This window comes from Mytilus edulis, chromosome 11 (assembly GCF_963676685.1).
Source record: "Mytilus edulis chromosome 11, xbMytEdul2.2, whole genome shotgun sequence".
Taxonomy (NCBI): Eukaryota; Metazoa; Mollusca; class Bivalvia; order Mytilida; family Mytilidae; genus Mytilus; species Mytilus edulis.
The window spans coordinates 859,426-877,125 of record NC_092354.1 but is presented as its reverse complement, the minus strand read 5'-3'; the positions used below and the strand labels follow the sequence as shown (position 1 = coordinate 877,125).

Below are 17,700 nucleotides of genomic sequence, written 5' to 3'. Positions count from 1 at the left end.
GGAGCTTTAGGATTAGTTATTTTTACATTCAGTCATTCAATTAGTTTCACCAGCCTTACATAAACATTTACAATTTACATAAAAATCAATTTCCTCCACCATTTTAATGGAATGTGTTTGAGGTAGGCCTCGACTTATTGACGTATTGAGGAAACACTAAATACGATCTTCCCATTTGTTAAACTAGCTTGATCTCATAACAATAAACAAATGTATGTTATGTCGTAAGAACGTCATATACACCTTACAATCAGTCAACCGTGACATCTAGGATAAAAATAAGACCTTAACACACAAAAGGCAGAATAAATAAATAATTTCAAGTATTGGTGTTAAAAGTTGTTGATATATTGGATTACAAAATGAGGAACTATAGTTTATTTATCAGTATTTTAAGTAAGTACTTATTATTTGTTGATTATAAATTATCTAGCATGTTTATATCGTACAAATGTATAAGCAAATACGACGAAATAAATTATTAAACATTTTTGAAAGCAACACATTGACGTTCAGCCTTGCTGTATGCCTACGTTAATTGCTTCTGATCATATTAAATATCATTACTTCCAGTAACTAATTATAATTACATGATTGAACAATATTTTGCATTTATATATATAATAATCGCTAAGCAAACATGAGATTTCCGATGAATATTTTTTTTTAAAGAAGAAATAAAAGCGGACAACCTTGCTGATTACCTTTGGTAATTGTTTATAATTTTATTAATGTATTAAAACAAAAATACCAAACTCCAAGAAGAATTTAAAAAGGAATGAGAGAAATAATAGAATAAGACTTCTATTAAATTAACAAACTGACTTAATGAAAAGTAATAAATGGCGTAAATATGTGTATAATTATAATGTGTTTTCTGGATTTTGATAGATACACATTGTGTTTATATAATCTATTTGTGAAAAACTAGATCCTAAATGTTCCGTCTTTTGGTTTGGATTTCAGTTAGGAACTGTTCACAAATGACAAATAAAAAACAAAAACAAGTAACAAAAAAGCTTCAGAGTGAAAGTATTACCTTTGGAACGCACATTTAATTAAGCCCAATAAATTATTTTATAACTATTGAAAAATATGAAAGAAATCATTGAATAGACTACATATATGAGTATGTGTATGTATTATAAATTAATTTATTGCAATCATATGTATATATATTTAATGGTAGTTTTTACATGTATCCATATTATATTGATGACTCTGAATAGTATGTGGCCCCGACAATCCCTTACATGTATCAAACAATCTTACAACGTTGTGTGGTAAATATAAAAAAAATATTTAAAAATAAGGACCATTACAAAGCGAATTGAAAACCCCGCACCTGATCATACTTAATCATAATTACTTTCCGCGGGAAAATGTTATTGGTTGATATCGTCTGTTTCCTTGTCGTATGGAATGATGGATTATTACCCTCCGGGCAATTACATTTAATATTGTCACCTATTGTTCTATATTTGTTAAATTATAACGCTGACGTCTGTAATATACTAACAATTTGACGACATACTGATGATGTTTATGATGTCTGTTTTATTTGTAAATGATTTATTTGTTTTTAACTAATATATTAACATATATTTTGGGAACAGTGTGTCTCATTTAAGGTGTATGCAGGGTCTGATCAAGATATCAAAAAAAAGGGGCGTAATAAAAAAAAAAGTAAAGAACGGCAGCCTTGATTAGCGTGATTAAACAATTTTTGGACTAAATATTTACCAGCCAAAATAGTCTACCTCACCCTTCCCGAATCTGCCTGATTTCAAATCATATGCCTTAACTACCTTGTCATTATTATCTTTTTTCTATAAACAAATAAACATGATGCACCTTAAGAAAAATCATTTTTTCAATTAAACAGGCATTCGAGGATTTTTATTACTGCGGTTCCCTCACCAACTTCGCCACACAAAAGTGCACGTTTAATTGATAATCCTCCCCAATTTAGGTTGGGCTCTTAATACTCAGTCTTTGACTATCACTGTAATGAGTATTTGACTGGTATTTCCTATTTCCTCGGGTTTTCTTTGACTTAGCTTTTTTACTGTCCCTTTGGTGTTTATTGTCTCCCTTTTTTAAAAATCTGTACCTGTAGTCTGCAAAAAAGTACAAAAACAAAAATACCTGGCCGATTTGTTCTTTGTATTACTATTATTCATCATGTTTTGAACTATCATGTTAATGATGCCCTCAGGATTTTCTATACAATTATCAAAGTAATACTTTCTGTTTAAGAAAGGAGTATAGAATATCAATTTAATTTATTTTTTTTGTGTTTACCTGTCATTAAAAGGGTATATTTCATGCAAGTGAAATAACTCCGAAATACCTGCGAACCCTTATATATGAGTGCATTGATTGGAATTTACATAGTAGAGAAAGTGAGGGGGGAATAAAGAAGAGAGAATAAGCCAAAAGAATAAAAAAAAAAGGATTATGAGTAGTTTAATATAAATATATAAATATTCTACCACTGCATCGAGTGTGATACCTATTTATCCACTAAAGACCGTTCAGTTCTCAAATTTAAAACGCGAGTCTCGTTTTACACGAGCTTTGGTGGTGGAATCGGTTTTATGACGTAATAATATGGCATTTAGAGGACAGCAAGATTTGACGTCTTAATTTAATTTTGATCAATGAAAAGCGGAGATCAATCAAGTTGATTGAAAACAAGAAATCAACAGGTCAGAAAAAGGAACCATCGAGAAAGAATTTGAAAAATATAAAGAACACCCTCAAATAATCTTAGCTTATAGGCTTGAACATATTATTTTGTTGTTTCCAATGTTTTAATTGGCACCGATGCAACAGACTATTTAAAGCTGATATATCTCCCTTGTTGTCCCCCTTTATAAACCTCTTATATGAATATATTTTTTTCTTTTTAGTTACAGTTATATCAGTTGCTGTCGCGCAAGTCAGCACAACAACAAAAAAGAAAGGTAAATATGCATGTAACGATCCTATCCTCGAAACTGAAAAAGATTTAAAATAATGTTTTACCCTTAAAAATTCGTATCTTACAGAAAGAACACAAATAAACAAAACAGCAAGTTACAGAATTCATGATTTCCCAACGGAAGCAAAATTTTAACTTTATCTGCCATATTGAAGTAGAATGAAAATATATTATTAAATAACCGTGGACAGGCGCAGATCTTGAGATTTTGAAAGGGAGGAAGTGGTTGGTAGTTTCAACCCCCGGAACACAATGAAATGTTTAATTAATTTTAAAAAAAAATCAAATTAAATTAGAAAAACAGACCCACTTCATTCCCCATATCACCCTTTAGATCCGCCAATGGTGAATCAAAAAATTGTATTCAAAGATTTTTTTTATTATTTTAGGTTGTAGTGGTTATGGTTTTCAAATATGGTTGAGTTGTATTACTGACCCATGTGTATTTTCGAATTGTCCAGCGTTTGGCAAGATGGCAACATGCAGGTAATTTTCGTTTTATCATTAATATGTAATTTTCTTTTTAATAAATCAATTCAAATGTATCACCAGCCCAGTAGTCAGCACTTCGGTGTTGACATGAATATCAAGTATGTGGTCATTTTATAAATTTCCTGTTTATAAAACATTGAATTTTTCGAAAAACTAAGGATTTTCTTATTCCAGGCATAAATTACCTTAGCCGTATTTGGCACAACTTTTTGGAATTTTGGATCCTCAATGCTCTTCAACTTTGTATTTGTTTGGCTTTATAACTATTTTGATATGAGCGTCACTGATGAGTCTTATTTAGACGAAACGCGCGTCTGGCGTATAAATTATAATCCTGGTACCTTTGATAACTATATTCAACAGTTAAATTTTGCGCCTATTTGCGACCAAAAGATGACTTTTGTTTTATGTTTGATTTTTCTTTAGAAACCTTAAGTTTCATGGAAATTGATGCGACTGTCATACAAGTGAGAGGTTTAGCTAGCTATAAAACCAGGTTCAATCCACCATTTTCTACATTAGAAAATGCCTGTACCAAGTCAGGAATATGACAGTTGTTATCCATTCGTTTGATGTGTTTGGACTTTTGATTTTGCCTTTTGATTTTTGATTTTCCTTTTTGAATTTTCCTCGGAGTTCAGTATTTTTGTGTTTTTACTTTTTTTTCAACATCATTGATTCGGTTATTATTTATATATAATGATAAGATGATGTGGGGTGATTGCCAATGAAACAACTATTCAAAAAAGTTATGATGTAAGTTATTAAAGGCATGAATACAGCCTTCAACCATGACAAAAACCAATACAGTAGAGTGTCTTTTAAAAGACCCCATGCAAAGTATAAAACAATTCAAATGAGAAAACTGACTGTCTTATTTATAAAAAAAAAAATTACGAAAACTATGTATATTTATTTGTATTTTGCATATTTAAACAAGTTTTAATTCTCCATTTTCACATATTTTCTCATAGTTAAAATATGTATTTCCAGAGACATGTATACTAAAGAGATTAGCGACTTGTAAATCTCGCTGACTTCACGCGTGTAAACTCGTACCCAGCATCCTCTAATCATTTGATAACGAGATTAGCGGTAGTCTAGGTAATCGATAATAATCACTCGGAACACCCTGTTGTTTTTCTTTGTATTGAGGACCAGGACAAAGACCACAGGCACTTGTTTCTATCCATTGGAAGAACCGGCACTATCAACGTATATTTTCTTCTAATGGATAGAAACAAGTGCCTGTGACAAAGACTTTCAGAATTAAAATCTTGTATTGTAAACAAATTCGCAGGTGAATAATAATGACACTGTTTACATGTAGCATCAATCGGTCTGTTAATTAGGGGGTCCCATGATTAGGTGTGTATGTGGAAAATTATTATCTTTGGAAGAAATAACTGTGTAATGTCGAAGATGTCAGCAAGCGAAATTTCCCTTTTTAAAATTAACTTTCAATCATCTCAATATTTATATCTATATTAAAATTGATGCTTGGTGGTTGTTGTGATATTCACGATGTCCAAGACAGATTTTTTTATCATGGGACGACAATTTAGATTTAGATATATTGTTAGGGGAATACACAGACACTGACCCAATTGTAGTTAGTGACGACGACTTTGTTCTAGCGACAGGTGTGCACCCCCCCCCCCCCCCCCCACCCCAAAAAAAAAAGGTCAAGGAAATTGACAAGAGTTTAAGTGCAGATGTTACTGCTATACTTTGGTTACAAATGTCCTGACTTTGACAAGATTCTGAAATCTATCTCTGGGTTCCGTGGACACACTTCAAGACAACATGGAAAACAATTGAAATGTAATTTAGGCGAAAATGTTATTTTTTTCTTCATCCTTTTAACAAGGACGCATTTGTTAAAAAAAAAAAGGATATGCAAAAGTGCATGTCCTTTAAAAGTATTTAAGGTCCTGTCCATGCATGCTATGTTAATTTTGTAATACTTCCCTAAGAAAAACTTTAAGAATCATCAATTCCGCCAAGATTGAATAATTATTTATATGAAAACAAAATGTCAAAGTGGCTTGGTACTTAATTTAAATGGCTTCGTGGTGCATATATGACTTATTAAGCATAACAACTTGACAAGATATGTCGAGCTACTTTACACTGTGATAAAAAGTTTCAAGTTTTAACACCAGGGGTTCACACTACCTTGTTTATGATGTTAATAATTAATCTAGAAAGACTTCATCAATTTGTTAACAACAGGTGACATTTCTGCATGTCCAAGTGGTTTAATTACATGAGTTACTAACTTATTAAGAGGAAGAATCATACAGCTACTGATAACCTAACATGTTTGATCTTTACTTCGTGTACCTTACAGGATGTTTACTTATTAATAGGTGTCAAATTATAAACAGTTTTATTACCATGATCAAGATTTTTAATTAGCAACATTAAAACCTGTATCAATGGAGCTTAACAACAAGAACATTAGCATGTGTTTAGTAATTTAATTATCATTGCTTTAATTTTCAAGTAAGAACATTATGACTCTGAAGCCATTTTGAGACCATTCAAGTAGTTTTGTTATCCCGCAACGATCATTTTATTCAGGATTATCCTAGTCCAACTATAATAGAAGAAACCGTTTTATAGACCTTATATGTCATTGTTTAAACAAACACAACCTCGAAATATTGCTTCGTTTTATTCATTTTTGTTCCAAAAGTCGGGAGCCTTATCGAGTACTGAATCTAAAATTTGGGCTTCTTGAATCGGGATATAAATTCGCCTATAATTTTATTAACTATTACTAAAGAAAGCTTAAAATTATAAATAAACTATGCCACTTCATAAATTTAAGTTATTTTTAATTGAATTGTGTTGATATAGATTGTATTTTATTATAATTTGGTTGTTTTCTGTACGTTAAAGCTGTTTGTAAATAATCAGTAATGGCGGATTGTTTGGCGAATTTTCTACTCTCGAGAAATCTCGTGCACACGCGTGAAGTTGACCGCTGGTCAATAGCCGTAACGATAAGTTGCCAATCTCTGTATTTATATGTCTCTGGTATTTCTTCGTTTTTGTATATTTTAACAATTTATATTTCACCATTTTCACAGTAAGGAAGTAACGGATGATTGTAAGCACTGTAGAGCCACGTTCTCGTTGAATGGAAGACGAGTTGATCATTTATGTCATACAAATTTCGGTAAGATACTTTTATATCTGTTGATTCTATAAAGAACATTATTTATCATTTTCTTTAATTAAGATTTAATTTTAATTTTAGTTTAATTTTAATTAATTTTTATTTTAATTTTAATGATAATTTTAATTATAATTTCAATTTTAATTTCAATTTTAATTTAATTTAATTTAATTTAATTCTAATTGTATTTTTAATTTTAACTTTTTCAATTTTAAATTTAATTTTAATTTTGAAATTTTATTTTGATTTAATCTTAATTTTGATACGAGTTTTGATTTTAATTTTGATTTGAATTTCACTTTTTTTTTCTATTATTTTTATTTCTTGTTTGTTATCTTTATTTTGTATAAATACTTGATAAATGATTCCCCAAGCGGGAAATTCCGATTTGTATTCAAGACGATGTTATGTTAATGAAATAATTTACAATGTCATTAACCTATTTGAAAAAAGGACATTATCATTTAATGGAATATGTCATTTAGTTACTACAGAAATGACATCACAAAAGACACAGTATTCATCTCATTTATACTTGTACGTACGGTGTAGGTTAAGTTCATGCATTTTGTTCAATCTTACACAGACAAGACTATAGTCTTCTTATTTAGAAAATATTTTTTGTATTGCTCGACTTTTAAAGACCTACATGTAACAATTTTGCTTCCTATTTCTTATAAAAGCATGCAGAGAACAAAGGAAAAAAAGGGTGGGTCTAGAGATTGAATAAAAACAAAACTTAAAATTTCTTAACGAAAATAGACAAAAGATATAATAGAAAAGTTCACATAAAAGAAATCTATAGAATGAGTTAAATGGACCCCCCCCCCCAAAAAAAAGATGATCAGGGAGAGTTTGCAGTACCTGCTCCGTCAGTGACAACCCTTGGGTTCCCTAATTTTATGCTATTGTTATACTGCTGAACTTACTATCAGATAGAACTGTCCGAAAGAAGTCAAATCTTTTAAAAACAATCAAGATAAAATGTTATCTTCGGCTGTTATCTGCATTGTTGTTGTCTCTGACATATTCCCCATTTCCATTCTCAACTTTGTTTGTTTTTCATAGAATGTCCGGAAGGATTGCCTCTCCAACGTTGCTCCATAGACCCATGTGTGAGTACTGAATGTTTGGAGCCAAAATTTCAAGGAGCTAGGTGTCGGTAAGTCTTATAACCATTATAAATATTGCAAGGATGTCGATACTCTTGTTTTTGACTTTCCGCTTATATTTAAAATCCTCTAGTGTCAAAACAAAAAGAAATTCATGCTAACTTGCTTTCTCTTCCTTTTCTATTTCATAAACTTTGAAATCCAATATTTGAAATTTGTTACAAAAACAATGTTATGTTTTCATAGATTTTGAAAACAGGAGGGTTAATGTTAAGTGTATGAAAAATCAGGAGTCCATTTCCCGCCAAATTTTCAATAGATCGTATGTCAAACATACGACATAAAACTTTCAATATTTCCCACTTTTTTGGTTCATGTCTTAACGCGATGTGAACCTGATTTAACTGGATATCTGGCATAGTCGAGCAAAATAGGTTCGGTTCAGACCGGTTTTACTATACAAAAAAAATATATATATATTAAAGTAAATATAACTTCGACTTTCAGAGGTTATTATTGTGGAGCCTGTTTAGCAGAATACTATGTTGAAGGCAGATGGCAGCAGTGTCCAAATCCTGGTAAGAAATCGTGTCCTTAATCCTTTTTACTTGATCTCAATGTTCTATTAAATAAGAAAATACATAATGGTATATTAATGAGCACTCAGGTGAGGTTTAGGAATTCTGTCAAATGTTCGGACTCGTTTGGGTTTTTTTTTTTTTTATTCGATACAGGCTAAAATATTTTCTTAGCAGTGCAGATGTAAGGTAAAAGTAAAGTATTTCTCAAAAGGAACCTCATAGCCTATCAATAGTTTAAGTTTTTGTTCCCTAACTAAAGCTCTTCTGACTTAAAGTATCAATTTTAAATTCAAGTTTTTTTTTATTTTCAACTCAGTACATCCTTTAAAAAAATAAGTCTAGAAAATATATAATCGTTCACTTTAAGTACTGTTTTGTTTCCAAAGTTTAAAGAAGATTTATATTTTTTTTATTTTTAGATGTAAAACTTCAAGGAGATGCTGCATTATTATTACCTGAGATTCAGAAAGCAATGATACAATTTCCCACCAATAATAGAAGGAGAACAGGAAGTTCCAGTCCACTAGCTCTAGGCTCATGCCCAGATGGATCACCGGAACCGGAATGCCCAGCTAACGTGTGCGCACGCGCAGAGTGTCCACAATTTACAACTGCTCAATGTGTGTACGTATTTAAAATAAGTGGTTTTTTTATATAAAAGAAAACAATTGTAAATATCTTAAATTAACCGAAAGAAAGCTAAAATATGAAATAAATAATATTTTTATATTTTCACTTTTTGCGTAATAACTCGAAAGTCGTATTTATTGTTTAAAAGGGTAAATGTATAGAAAAGCAACAGAATTGCAACAATCGGTCAACACAGCTTACAACAAAGATTAAAGACAAATAAGCCCCCGCTTACGAATATACATTTCGAATTATAAAATCATAACATAATGTTCAGAGAAGTATTTACTTCTGACGCTTTACAAAATAATAACAACAATTCTACTCTTGCTAATGTGTTTGTTTTCTTTTAAATCAATGATAAAAATTGTACTAAATATTTCAGAGTAAACAAGTGTCAAGGTTGTAAGGCGGAGTTCTACTTCAGGGGTCAACTAGTTAACTGCCAATCAAATAGTAAGTACGATAACACATATATCACATTTCAGTAATACAAAGAGATTGAAGAACCCCGATATTAACATATGGTATAAAAAAGAACTGTTTTTGATGCTTCTTCTTATTATTTTATTTGGATGTATTCGCGTTGACCAAAGCATTTTTGATATGAAGCGCGTCCTTCATATCAAAAATGTAGGTAGGACCAATGCACTGAAATTCAAAGATATACTCAAACATAAGACAAAAAACTTTATTATGAGACGGCAGAAACAATACAACTACAAACATGAAGATTATTTGAAACTGATACAATAAATAAAGGCAACAGTAGTAAACTGATACAATAAATAAAGGCAACAGTAGTAAACTGATACAATAAATAAAGGCAACAGTAGTAAACTGATACAATAAATAAAGGCAACAGTAGTAAACTGATACAATAAATAAAGGCAACAGTAGTAAACTGATACAATAAATAAAGGCAACAGTAGTAAACTGATACAATAAATAAAGGCAACAGAACAGTAGTAAACTGATACAATAAAAGCACAACAAACGAAACATACATATAAAGTCATGCACACAAGAAATAATCACTTTATAAATTCAACGCGTATAATTTCTGTAACTCTATAAGGATCCCTAAATTAAAAATTTATCCCAAAACATGTGAGAAAACTAAACATGAAACCTGCTATACAACAACTACAAGTTAAATACAAAACCATTATTTAGTCAGAACCCAAAATATGCCTAAATTAGCCTGTTTAAATCATAGTCATTTATTTCATAATGTTTATTTTTAGAATGTCGCCGAAACGTATTGGAAATGCATTGTCCTGACGATCCATGTAAATATGCTACCTGTCCATTGTTTCCTGCAGCTGAATGCCGGTAAGTTATCTGCCCATTATTTCATGTTGCTGAATGTAGGCCAGGTACTTGCCTTTTATGTTATGCTGTTAAAGGTCAGTAACATGTCCGTTATTTCCTAATGCTGAATACCGGTTATGTCCTTGTCCGTTATTATCTGCTGGTAAATGCAGGTAGGTTACTTGCCCGTTTAATATTGTTGATAAACATTTATTGACTTGCAGATGTCAAGTTTTGTATTGTAAGATTGCTGTCTTCATTTTCTTCTTAATTTTAATAAAAAGTGTCGTTTGATTGCTATCTCATTGAAATATTCATATACTTCTTGGTTTTTTTTCTGAATTTATATGATAGTTTTGTTTGTTTTTTTAGACCAAGTAGTTGTGGGTACTGTCACCCTGAGTGGTTTGTTAATGAAAAACAAGTGAACTGTTTCTCCAGAATGCCCGACAATTACCGTAAGTAAAACTGATGATGTATGTCCAGTAATTCATAGCTTACGGTTATTCCAATCTACATGCACTTTCTCGATATAAGATTTACATACAAAAGAACAACGTCTTTGGTCACGTGATAGGTGTTGTCAACTCGAGTGCGAGAGGTTCAATCACAAGCCGGGTCAAACCAAAGACTTAACAATTGAAAGTTATTGCTTTTCCTCTGAACACACAGCATGTAGGTAAACAAACAATTCAAAGCCTTGACCTCTCAGAGTCTGAAAAATATGTCCAGTCGCGTGACCTGTATAAATGTAGACTATTAACTTGATAATAGTACATTAAAAATTCAACGTGTCCGTTTAGTACAAACAAAAACAAAACAGAAGCAAATACCTAACACCAAGAAAATTGTAACCGGAAAGTCTGTTATCAAATAGCAAAATCAGAATCTTATACACACCAAACAAATATAACTGACATGTTCTTAGCTTAAGCTTGGATCACACATTCACGATTTTTATTACAATCCTAGACAGGACTGATTCCCGATTAAAATTTGTCAAAAGTATGATCAAGATCCTGTGAATCGTGGATGGAAATTTAAACTTTAATCACGACAACAATCAGATATTGTTCAGGAAGCGTCGATATTCAACCGTTTCCAAGCGAATTTATCCCGATAATCCCGTTCTCAATCCGCTTCTATTCCAATTTGTATCTTTCGCCTGGTAAAATTCGACCGAGTATGTGACGACTGCATCTCGATTCTACCGAATGTAATCCGACAGAGATCAGACAGTGAACCAACACTGACGAAAGTCATCCGTTCGAAAACTGTCGGCATACTCGGGATGATCAGGTACTGTCGCAAACGGCTTTGTCTGGTCTCAGTCGTATTGTATTCTCCCGAGTTTCCCCGAATGTTACGGGACGCACCTAACTGTCGGGGTGCTTCGCCGAACTATTCGGACCCTTCCCGTAGGAATCTGTTACGAATTTATACAACTGCGTTCAGACAATGATAGGGCATTCCACATAATTGAAGATAGTAATCCGACTTTTTCACTTTTCGTGTCGTATCGCTGTCTGATCTCAAACGGGAGCAAAAATCGGTAATGTGTGAACCCCGCATTAGTACAGGCATTTACTTATATAGAAAATGGAATATTAAACACTGGTTTTATAGCTATAGCTAAACATCAGTAATGCGTTTGTAAAAGTCAAGTTTCATCAATGTTTTTTAAGCATTTACCTGAAACTGAGTGGAAAAAATCTATGTTACCTAGAAGCTTAGAATATATTTATGAAAGTGGTTGACACAAACATACTGATGATTTTATGAGTTATCTCCCTTAACCTAGGTCTACCTCCTTAACATGTTCTCTCTTTCTCTTTACAGAATGTCCAAACGGTCTTAAACAACAGCAGTGTCCACGAAACACATGTCGATTCAAGAGATGTTTAACAGATGCTGACACTTTCTGCAGGTAACTGTTCATTGAATTCTCAGTTGTATTATTTTATTTTTTCAATTCTTCGAAGCATCAAATATATAAAAATGTCAGTTAACAAGAGATGTCTGAAACACAAAGTTTTGGTAATCAATTCGAATGGAAAACTTCTTGTTAGATGAAACACATATATTTGATAAACCATCAAATAACTTCCAATTAGATACAACATAAAGCTTTTGAAGACAACAAAATCTGCCGCGTAGATGACAACAAATCTTTGGTAAACAAACAATATCCCAACGTTTTCGGGTACGCGTTTCAAAATATTACACAGAATGCATTAAATTCTGAAACGGCTAATTTTATTGATGAAATTCATAAAGACAGCAAATGAAAATAAGTAGTAACACTTAACATTTTGTTTTATTTTCCAGAATAAATAACTGTGGAGGTTGTTACGCTGAGTACGTGAACACAAAGAATGAAATTGTTGCTTGTGAAGGATGGTGGACTACATATGAAACTAAGAAACCAAAAGAACTCACTCAAGTGGAAGATTCTTCAACCAGTATAACGTCTGCATCAACCGGTGTACCAAAATCATCGACCAAAGCGGACGAGGCAATGACCGAGGCTAAGAAGCAAATGGAGATTGATGCCTTATTTGGAAATCTAGGACTAGAGGTTCCATCAAATTCAAAAATAGTCTCAAGTTCCGTCAACTCTAATCCAATGGGTAACAATCCATGGGAGACAACTGATCCCAAGCAAAGGGCAGCAACCCAAAACAATGTCGATCTTATCTCTAAACAAACTGCCGATACTGCAAGACCTTTTGTGACGTCATCACAAACTCTACATGCAACGAATATAAACAGAGACACTATAATAAAATCACCAAGAATTGTTCCTGAAAGGAAAACAGAAGAAATAAATATACCGAAACAAATTGATGAAAATAACCAAAAAATACCATCAAAAACTTGGGGAAATGACAAAGTGAAAACTTCTCAAAGTGGACCGAAACCCGTTACTAGAAGTTCAAGAACTAGAGAACCATCAAGACCCTTGAGTAGAAATTCCGGAAACGTAGAACCGTCAAAACCCATTACTAGAAATACCGGAAACAAAAAACAGTCAAAACCCTTGACGAGTGACGCCGAAAACAGAGAACCGTCACCAATGGATTTGTTCAGATCAATTGCTATCCCTCTTGATTCTCTCAACAAAGGTTCTAATTTTAGACCGGGGGTACCTATAGGAGGATTTAGATTTACACGGCGATGAAAGGTATGTTAAATTTTGTTTAATATTACAAACACAAGTGTGACGGGATTACTTCCTTTAGTACAATGTATATGCAGTAGATAATTAATCTGCCATAACCGGTTGAGTCAGTCTGATAGAGCGTTGTCTTGTTATATAGTAGTATCGGTTTCGACTCCCGCAGGACACAAAGTGATTTTGTTATAGGGTACACATTCAAATGAAAACCAGTGTTTTCCATTCAGCATTTAAGCCGGGTGTGCCGACCACCTTCTTTTGAAAGCCGACCACCTTTCGATTTTAGGAGGTGGTCGGCTTTTTTTTCAAAATCCGGATTTTTTTCGGTTCCGTACCGTTAAAATTTGAATACTAATCCCGCCTTGTTTTCATTGACAAAGATGGCGTCCAATCGTCAAATTTCAATGTTTTCATTAATCAATCGGGGGAAAGAAAGGAAGATGACAATGATGATAAAGAAAATACTAGACCAAATAAGTTACATAAAATTGATAGTAATGTTGAAGTTAAGGAAATTGAACAAAAATCAACCAAACAACGGAAAAGACACGCAAGTGAAGACAAATATGAGCAAGACTTCAACAATGTTCAAAATGACTTATAGTCACAGAGGAAGGATACTACTGTTCTGTGTGCCAAAAATACGGCACAAAAGCAAGAAACAGAACAGAAACCTGGATCGAAAGGCCTTAAATCCATGCTGATGCATAAAATTGTAAATGAAAGAAGAGATAAAAGAGATAAATTTTTGAAAAATAAAATCAAAGAATATTTGACAATTAATATGACTACTTCTATTTATGTTTGTTCAACTCCATAAAATGTGAATATTATACTAATCTTTATTTCTGTGACCCCCACGTGCACCCACAGTAAATTAAAAAAGGTTGGACATTTAAAAAAAAAACACCCGGTTGCAAGTTATTTTTTTAAAACACCCACCTTACCTTAGTGAAAAAAGGAAAACACTGAAAACTCAACATATAAGAACCGTTTCGCATTTGATACATCAAGTACAGAATTAGAGAGAAATGAATATCGCCTCACGATTCTGATGTTTTTTTTAAACATTCCAAAACCCCTTTTTATCATTTTTTTCTCTAAATTACTAAAGATACGTTATGTCATGTTGTTTTGTTCATTTCTGCATGCGGCATCTATAATTATTCTTGTAGATATATGGGAGAGAAATTTAGTGTTAAAAACGTAGCTCAACCCAGACACGTGTGTCTCAATAAATTCATACAGTTGTGTCTCATTAAAGTCATACAGTTGTGTTTCATTAATTCATACAGTTGTGTCCCTTTTGTTCATACAGTTTTTGACTTAATAATTAATATATGTTTTGTTTTTAATTTCAGAACTGGAATATAACAATATTTATTCTACAAACCAAGAAATCCAAAGAGAGTGTTGAATGTTGTTTCGACTATGTTGTCCAGCAGTCTAGGTTATGTTAAATGTTGTTTCGACCGTTTTGTACTTCAGTCTTATGCTATGTTGTATGTCTTTTCAATTATTGGACAACTCTTTGTCACATGATTAGTTGTACATCCGTATCACGTGATAAGACACAACTAGACTAAAATGTGCAAAAAAATGCTGATTCCAAATTGAAAATCTCAGATTTATACTGTTTGAATGTGTATTATTTTATGACCTATTTGTAAATTTATTACATTATTTTGATTTTCTTTATCCGTCAGAGTCGTATTTAGCTGGACTTATCGAGTCCACCTCTTTTTCTTAAATAAAAATCCGTTTACAAATGATAATTTTGCAAAAAAGCAAACAAAAGCTATGTTTCAACAATTTTGTCATTTTGTAATGTCCTATCAACTGTAAGGTTTTAGTAATTTATAACCTTTGTAATTATTGCGCTATACGTTATGATTTTTACGTTGTACGTTGTAATTATTGTGCTATACGTTGTAATTATTGCACTATTCGTTGTAATTATTGTGGTATATGTTGTAATTATTGCGTTATACGTTCTAATTATTGCGCTATACGTTGTAATTGTTGCACTTTACGTTGTCTCATTTTTCACGTTTATTTGTAAATAAAACTATACTATTTAATTAAATTTCTATTAGTTAATGTAGTTGATATACTGTATAAAATCGTAAAGTTTGAAGCTTAAAACAAAGACAAAGAAAATAAAATGGGATACTCAAAAACCATAAATCGAATGAGAACAAGAAAGATTACACAATCGACAAAAAGACAAATAATAATCCACAAATCCCTTCATTAAAGTAAACAATTTAGCAACATGGGTAACAATCCATTGGAGACAACTGATACAAAACAAAGGGAAGCAACCCAATTAAAGTAAACAATTTAGCAACACCCACTTCAACATGTTCAAAAAACAAAATAGTATTATTACAGGTGCTCATGAATAGTCAGCTGTTCCTGCTCTATAATAAACACCCGTCATGTTACTTAACTTACAATATGCTGACGAGTTTCATCCGATGACTTTATATTAAGTATTTCAAATACTTGAGACACTTCAAATTCAGAAAAATAAACTCTGTGTTTTATTCTGAGATAATTAACCCTATGATAGGAGTGTATGTCAATTTTACAACTTGCTTTATTATATTAAATAATAACAGTGCATTGGTACACATAAAAATGTCAGATTGAAATGGTATTCGATCTGTAAAATAAGGAGATACTGAATGCATGCCATTGAGACAACTATCACAACTGTTAACCAGAGAAAAATTACGTACAAGTAAGAAACTAGGTCGAAGTACGGCTTTGCATTTCATTTAGTCAGAAAATAATTTATTTTGTCTATGAAAAGGACTGAATTTTGAAAATTAAGATAAATTTTTATTTAATTTAATTTTTTCAACTTTGTCATATAAGGGAAAATTACCCTGATAAATAATGTATTTTTTTAAGGGATGTGTTGGAATTTGCCTCTTTTGTTTTGTAGCAAGCAAACGAGATCGTAACCATGATTCCGTCTTTTATCTTTAATCAGAAAGTACATAATAATAGCTAACTTCTCATATTTTATAGTTTGTATTATTTTATCACACAATATTTGGTTTATCGTGTATAGTCTATACAAACTCTGACAAATCATCCCTTCGTAAATTTTACGGACGCCATCACAAGTTGGTTGACCGTTATGGAATAACCGTTTCACAATTGATATAGGTAGGATATGTTCCTTACGTCGTAACTACAATCCCCTTCCCATTCATGAATGTGACCTACCGAATTAGACTGTTTACCGGATTTGTTATCACATAAGCAACACGATGGGTGCCACATGTGGAGCAGGATCTACTTACCCTTCCGGAGCACCTGAGATTGCCCCTAGTTTTTGGTGGGGTTCGTATTGTTTATTCTTTAGTTGTCTATGTTGTGTCATGTGTACTATTGTTTGTCTGATTGTCTTTTTCATTTTTAGCCATGGCGTTGTCAGTTTGTTTTAGATTTATGAGTTTGATTGTCCTTTTGGTGTCTTTCGTCCCTCTTTTACACAATTCATAGTTTCAAAAAACTGGGGTCCACTCTTTTTATCATTATATTTGAAAAAATAAACATAATTCAAACTACACTTTCAGTTTGACAAATTAAAAATTAAATCTATTGATTTAAGTTTAAACCTAATTATTTTGACATATATTGTAATTTCAACCACTACATATGCATAACATTCAGACGTAGTGATCTTCTATAATAGTACTCAAGAGATTTTTCAACTTTGGCTCATGACATAGTCTCGTTGTTTACTTCATAATGCAAAACATCTATTATAACATAACGCTGTGTGTTTTATAAGTGTCCTTGCTTATTCCGTGTGAGTTTTAAATTTTAAATGCATAATTTGTTTTATATGTATATTATTTTTAAACTTCTCTGTAACCTTTGTACTTGCACGGTTTTATGAGAATAAACTATCTGTAACTTTTCAATGTAGTTTGAAATTCTGTCAAAAATTGTCAACTCAAAACTGGTTGCGGTCAGTGATCATAAATTCAAATTCCATGAAAATAAAATAAGATGTACGCACTGAAAATATTGTTTTGCACAACCAATATCTGAAAACACGGGATCATTTGATATAAAGTAAGGTTTTTATCATGAACAAACTTACAAAAATAATTGTAATGAAGTCAAAATGTGAATAACTGTTACATATACGCATTTCGAATCTTTAAACGGTCATTTTGTACTTCATAAATAACTAC

The 17,700-nt window shown here is 31.9% G+C and overlaps 1 protein-coding gene across 1 annotated transcript; it reads left to right on the top strand.

Annotated features, from left to right (window-relative positions):
* Positions 1–247: 247 nt before the first annotated feature.
* Positions 248–15,580, top strand: LOC139495022 (uncharacterized). Its single transcript, XM_071283165.1, has 13 exons — positions 248–396; positions 2,916–2,969; positions 3,376–3,472; positions 6,577–6,665; positions 7,734–7,827; positions 8,285–8,355; positions 8,778–8,982; positions 9,374–9,444; positions 10,236–10,323; positions 10,675–10,760; positions 12,142–12,229; positions 12,631–13,486; positions 14,842–15,580. Exons 1-12 carry the CDS (start codon positions 363–365, stop codon positions 13,481–13,483), a joined length of 1,830 nt encoding a protein of 609 aa, XP_071139266.1. The 5' UTR covers positions 248–362; the 3' UTR covers positions 13,484–13,486; positions 14,842–15,580.
* Positions 15,581–17,700: the final 2,120 nt, after the last annotated feature.

What these genes read in the sequence shown, in the direction of transcription:
- LOC139495022 (XM_071283165.1), top strand. Translation starts at nt 363, where the DNA reads ATGAGGAACTATAGTTTATTTATCAGTATTTTAA. An exon ending in TTTACAACTGCTCAATGTGT is followed by an intron (nt 8,983 to 9,373) that starts GTACGTATTTAA and finishes TAAATATTTCAG; the next exon opens with AGTAAACAAGTGTCAAGGTT. An exon ending in CAGAATGCCCGACAATTACC is followed by an intron (nt 10,761 to 12,141) that starts GTAAGTAAAACT and finishes TTCTCTTTACAG; the next exon opens with AATGTCCAAACGGTCTTAAA.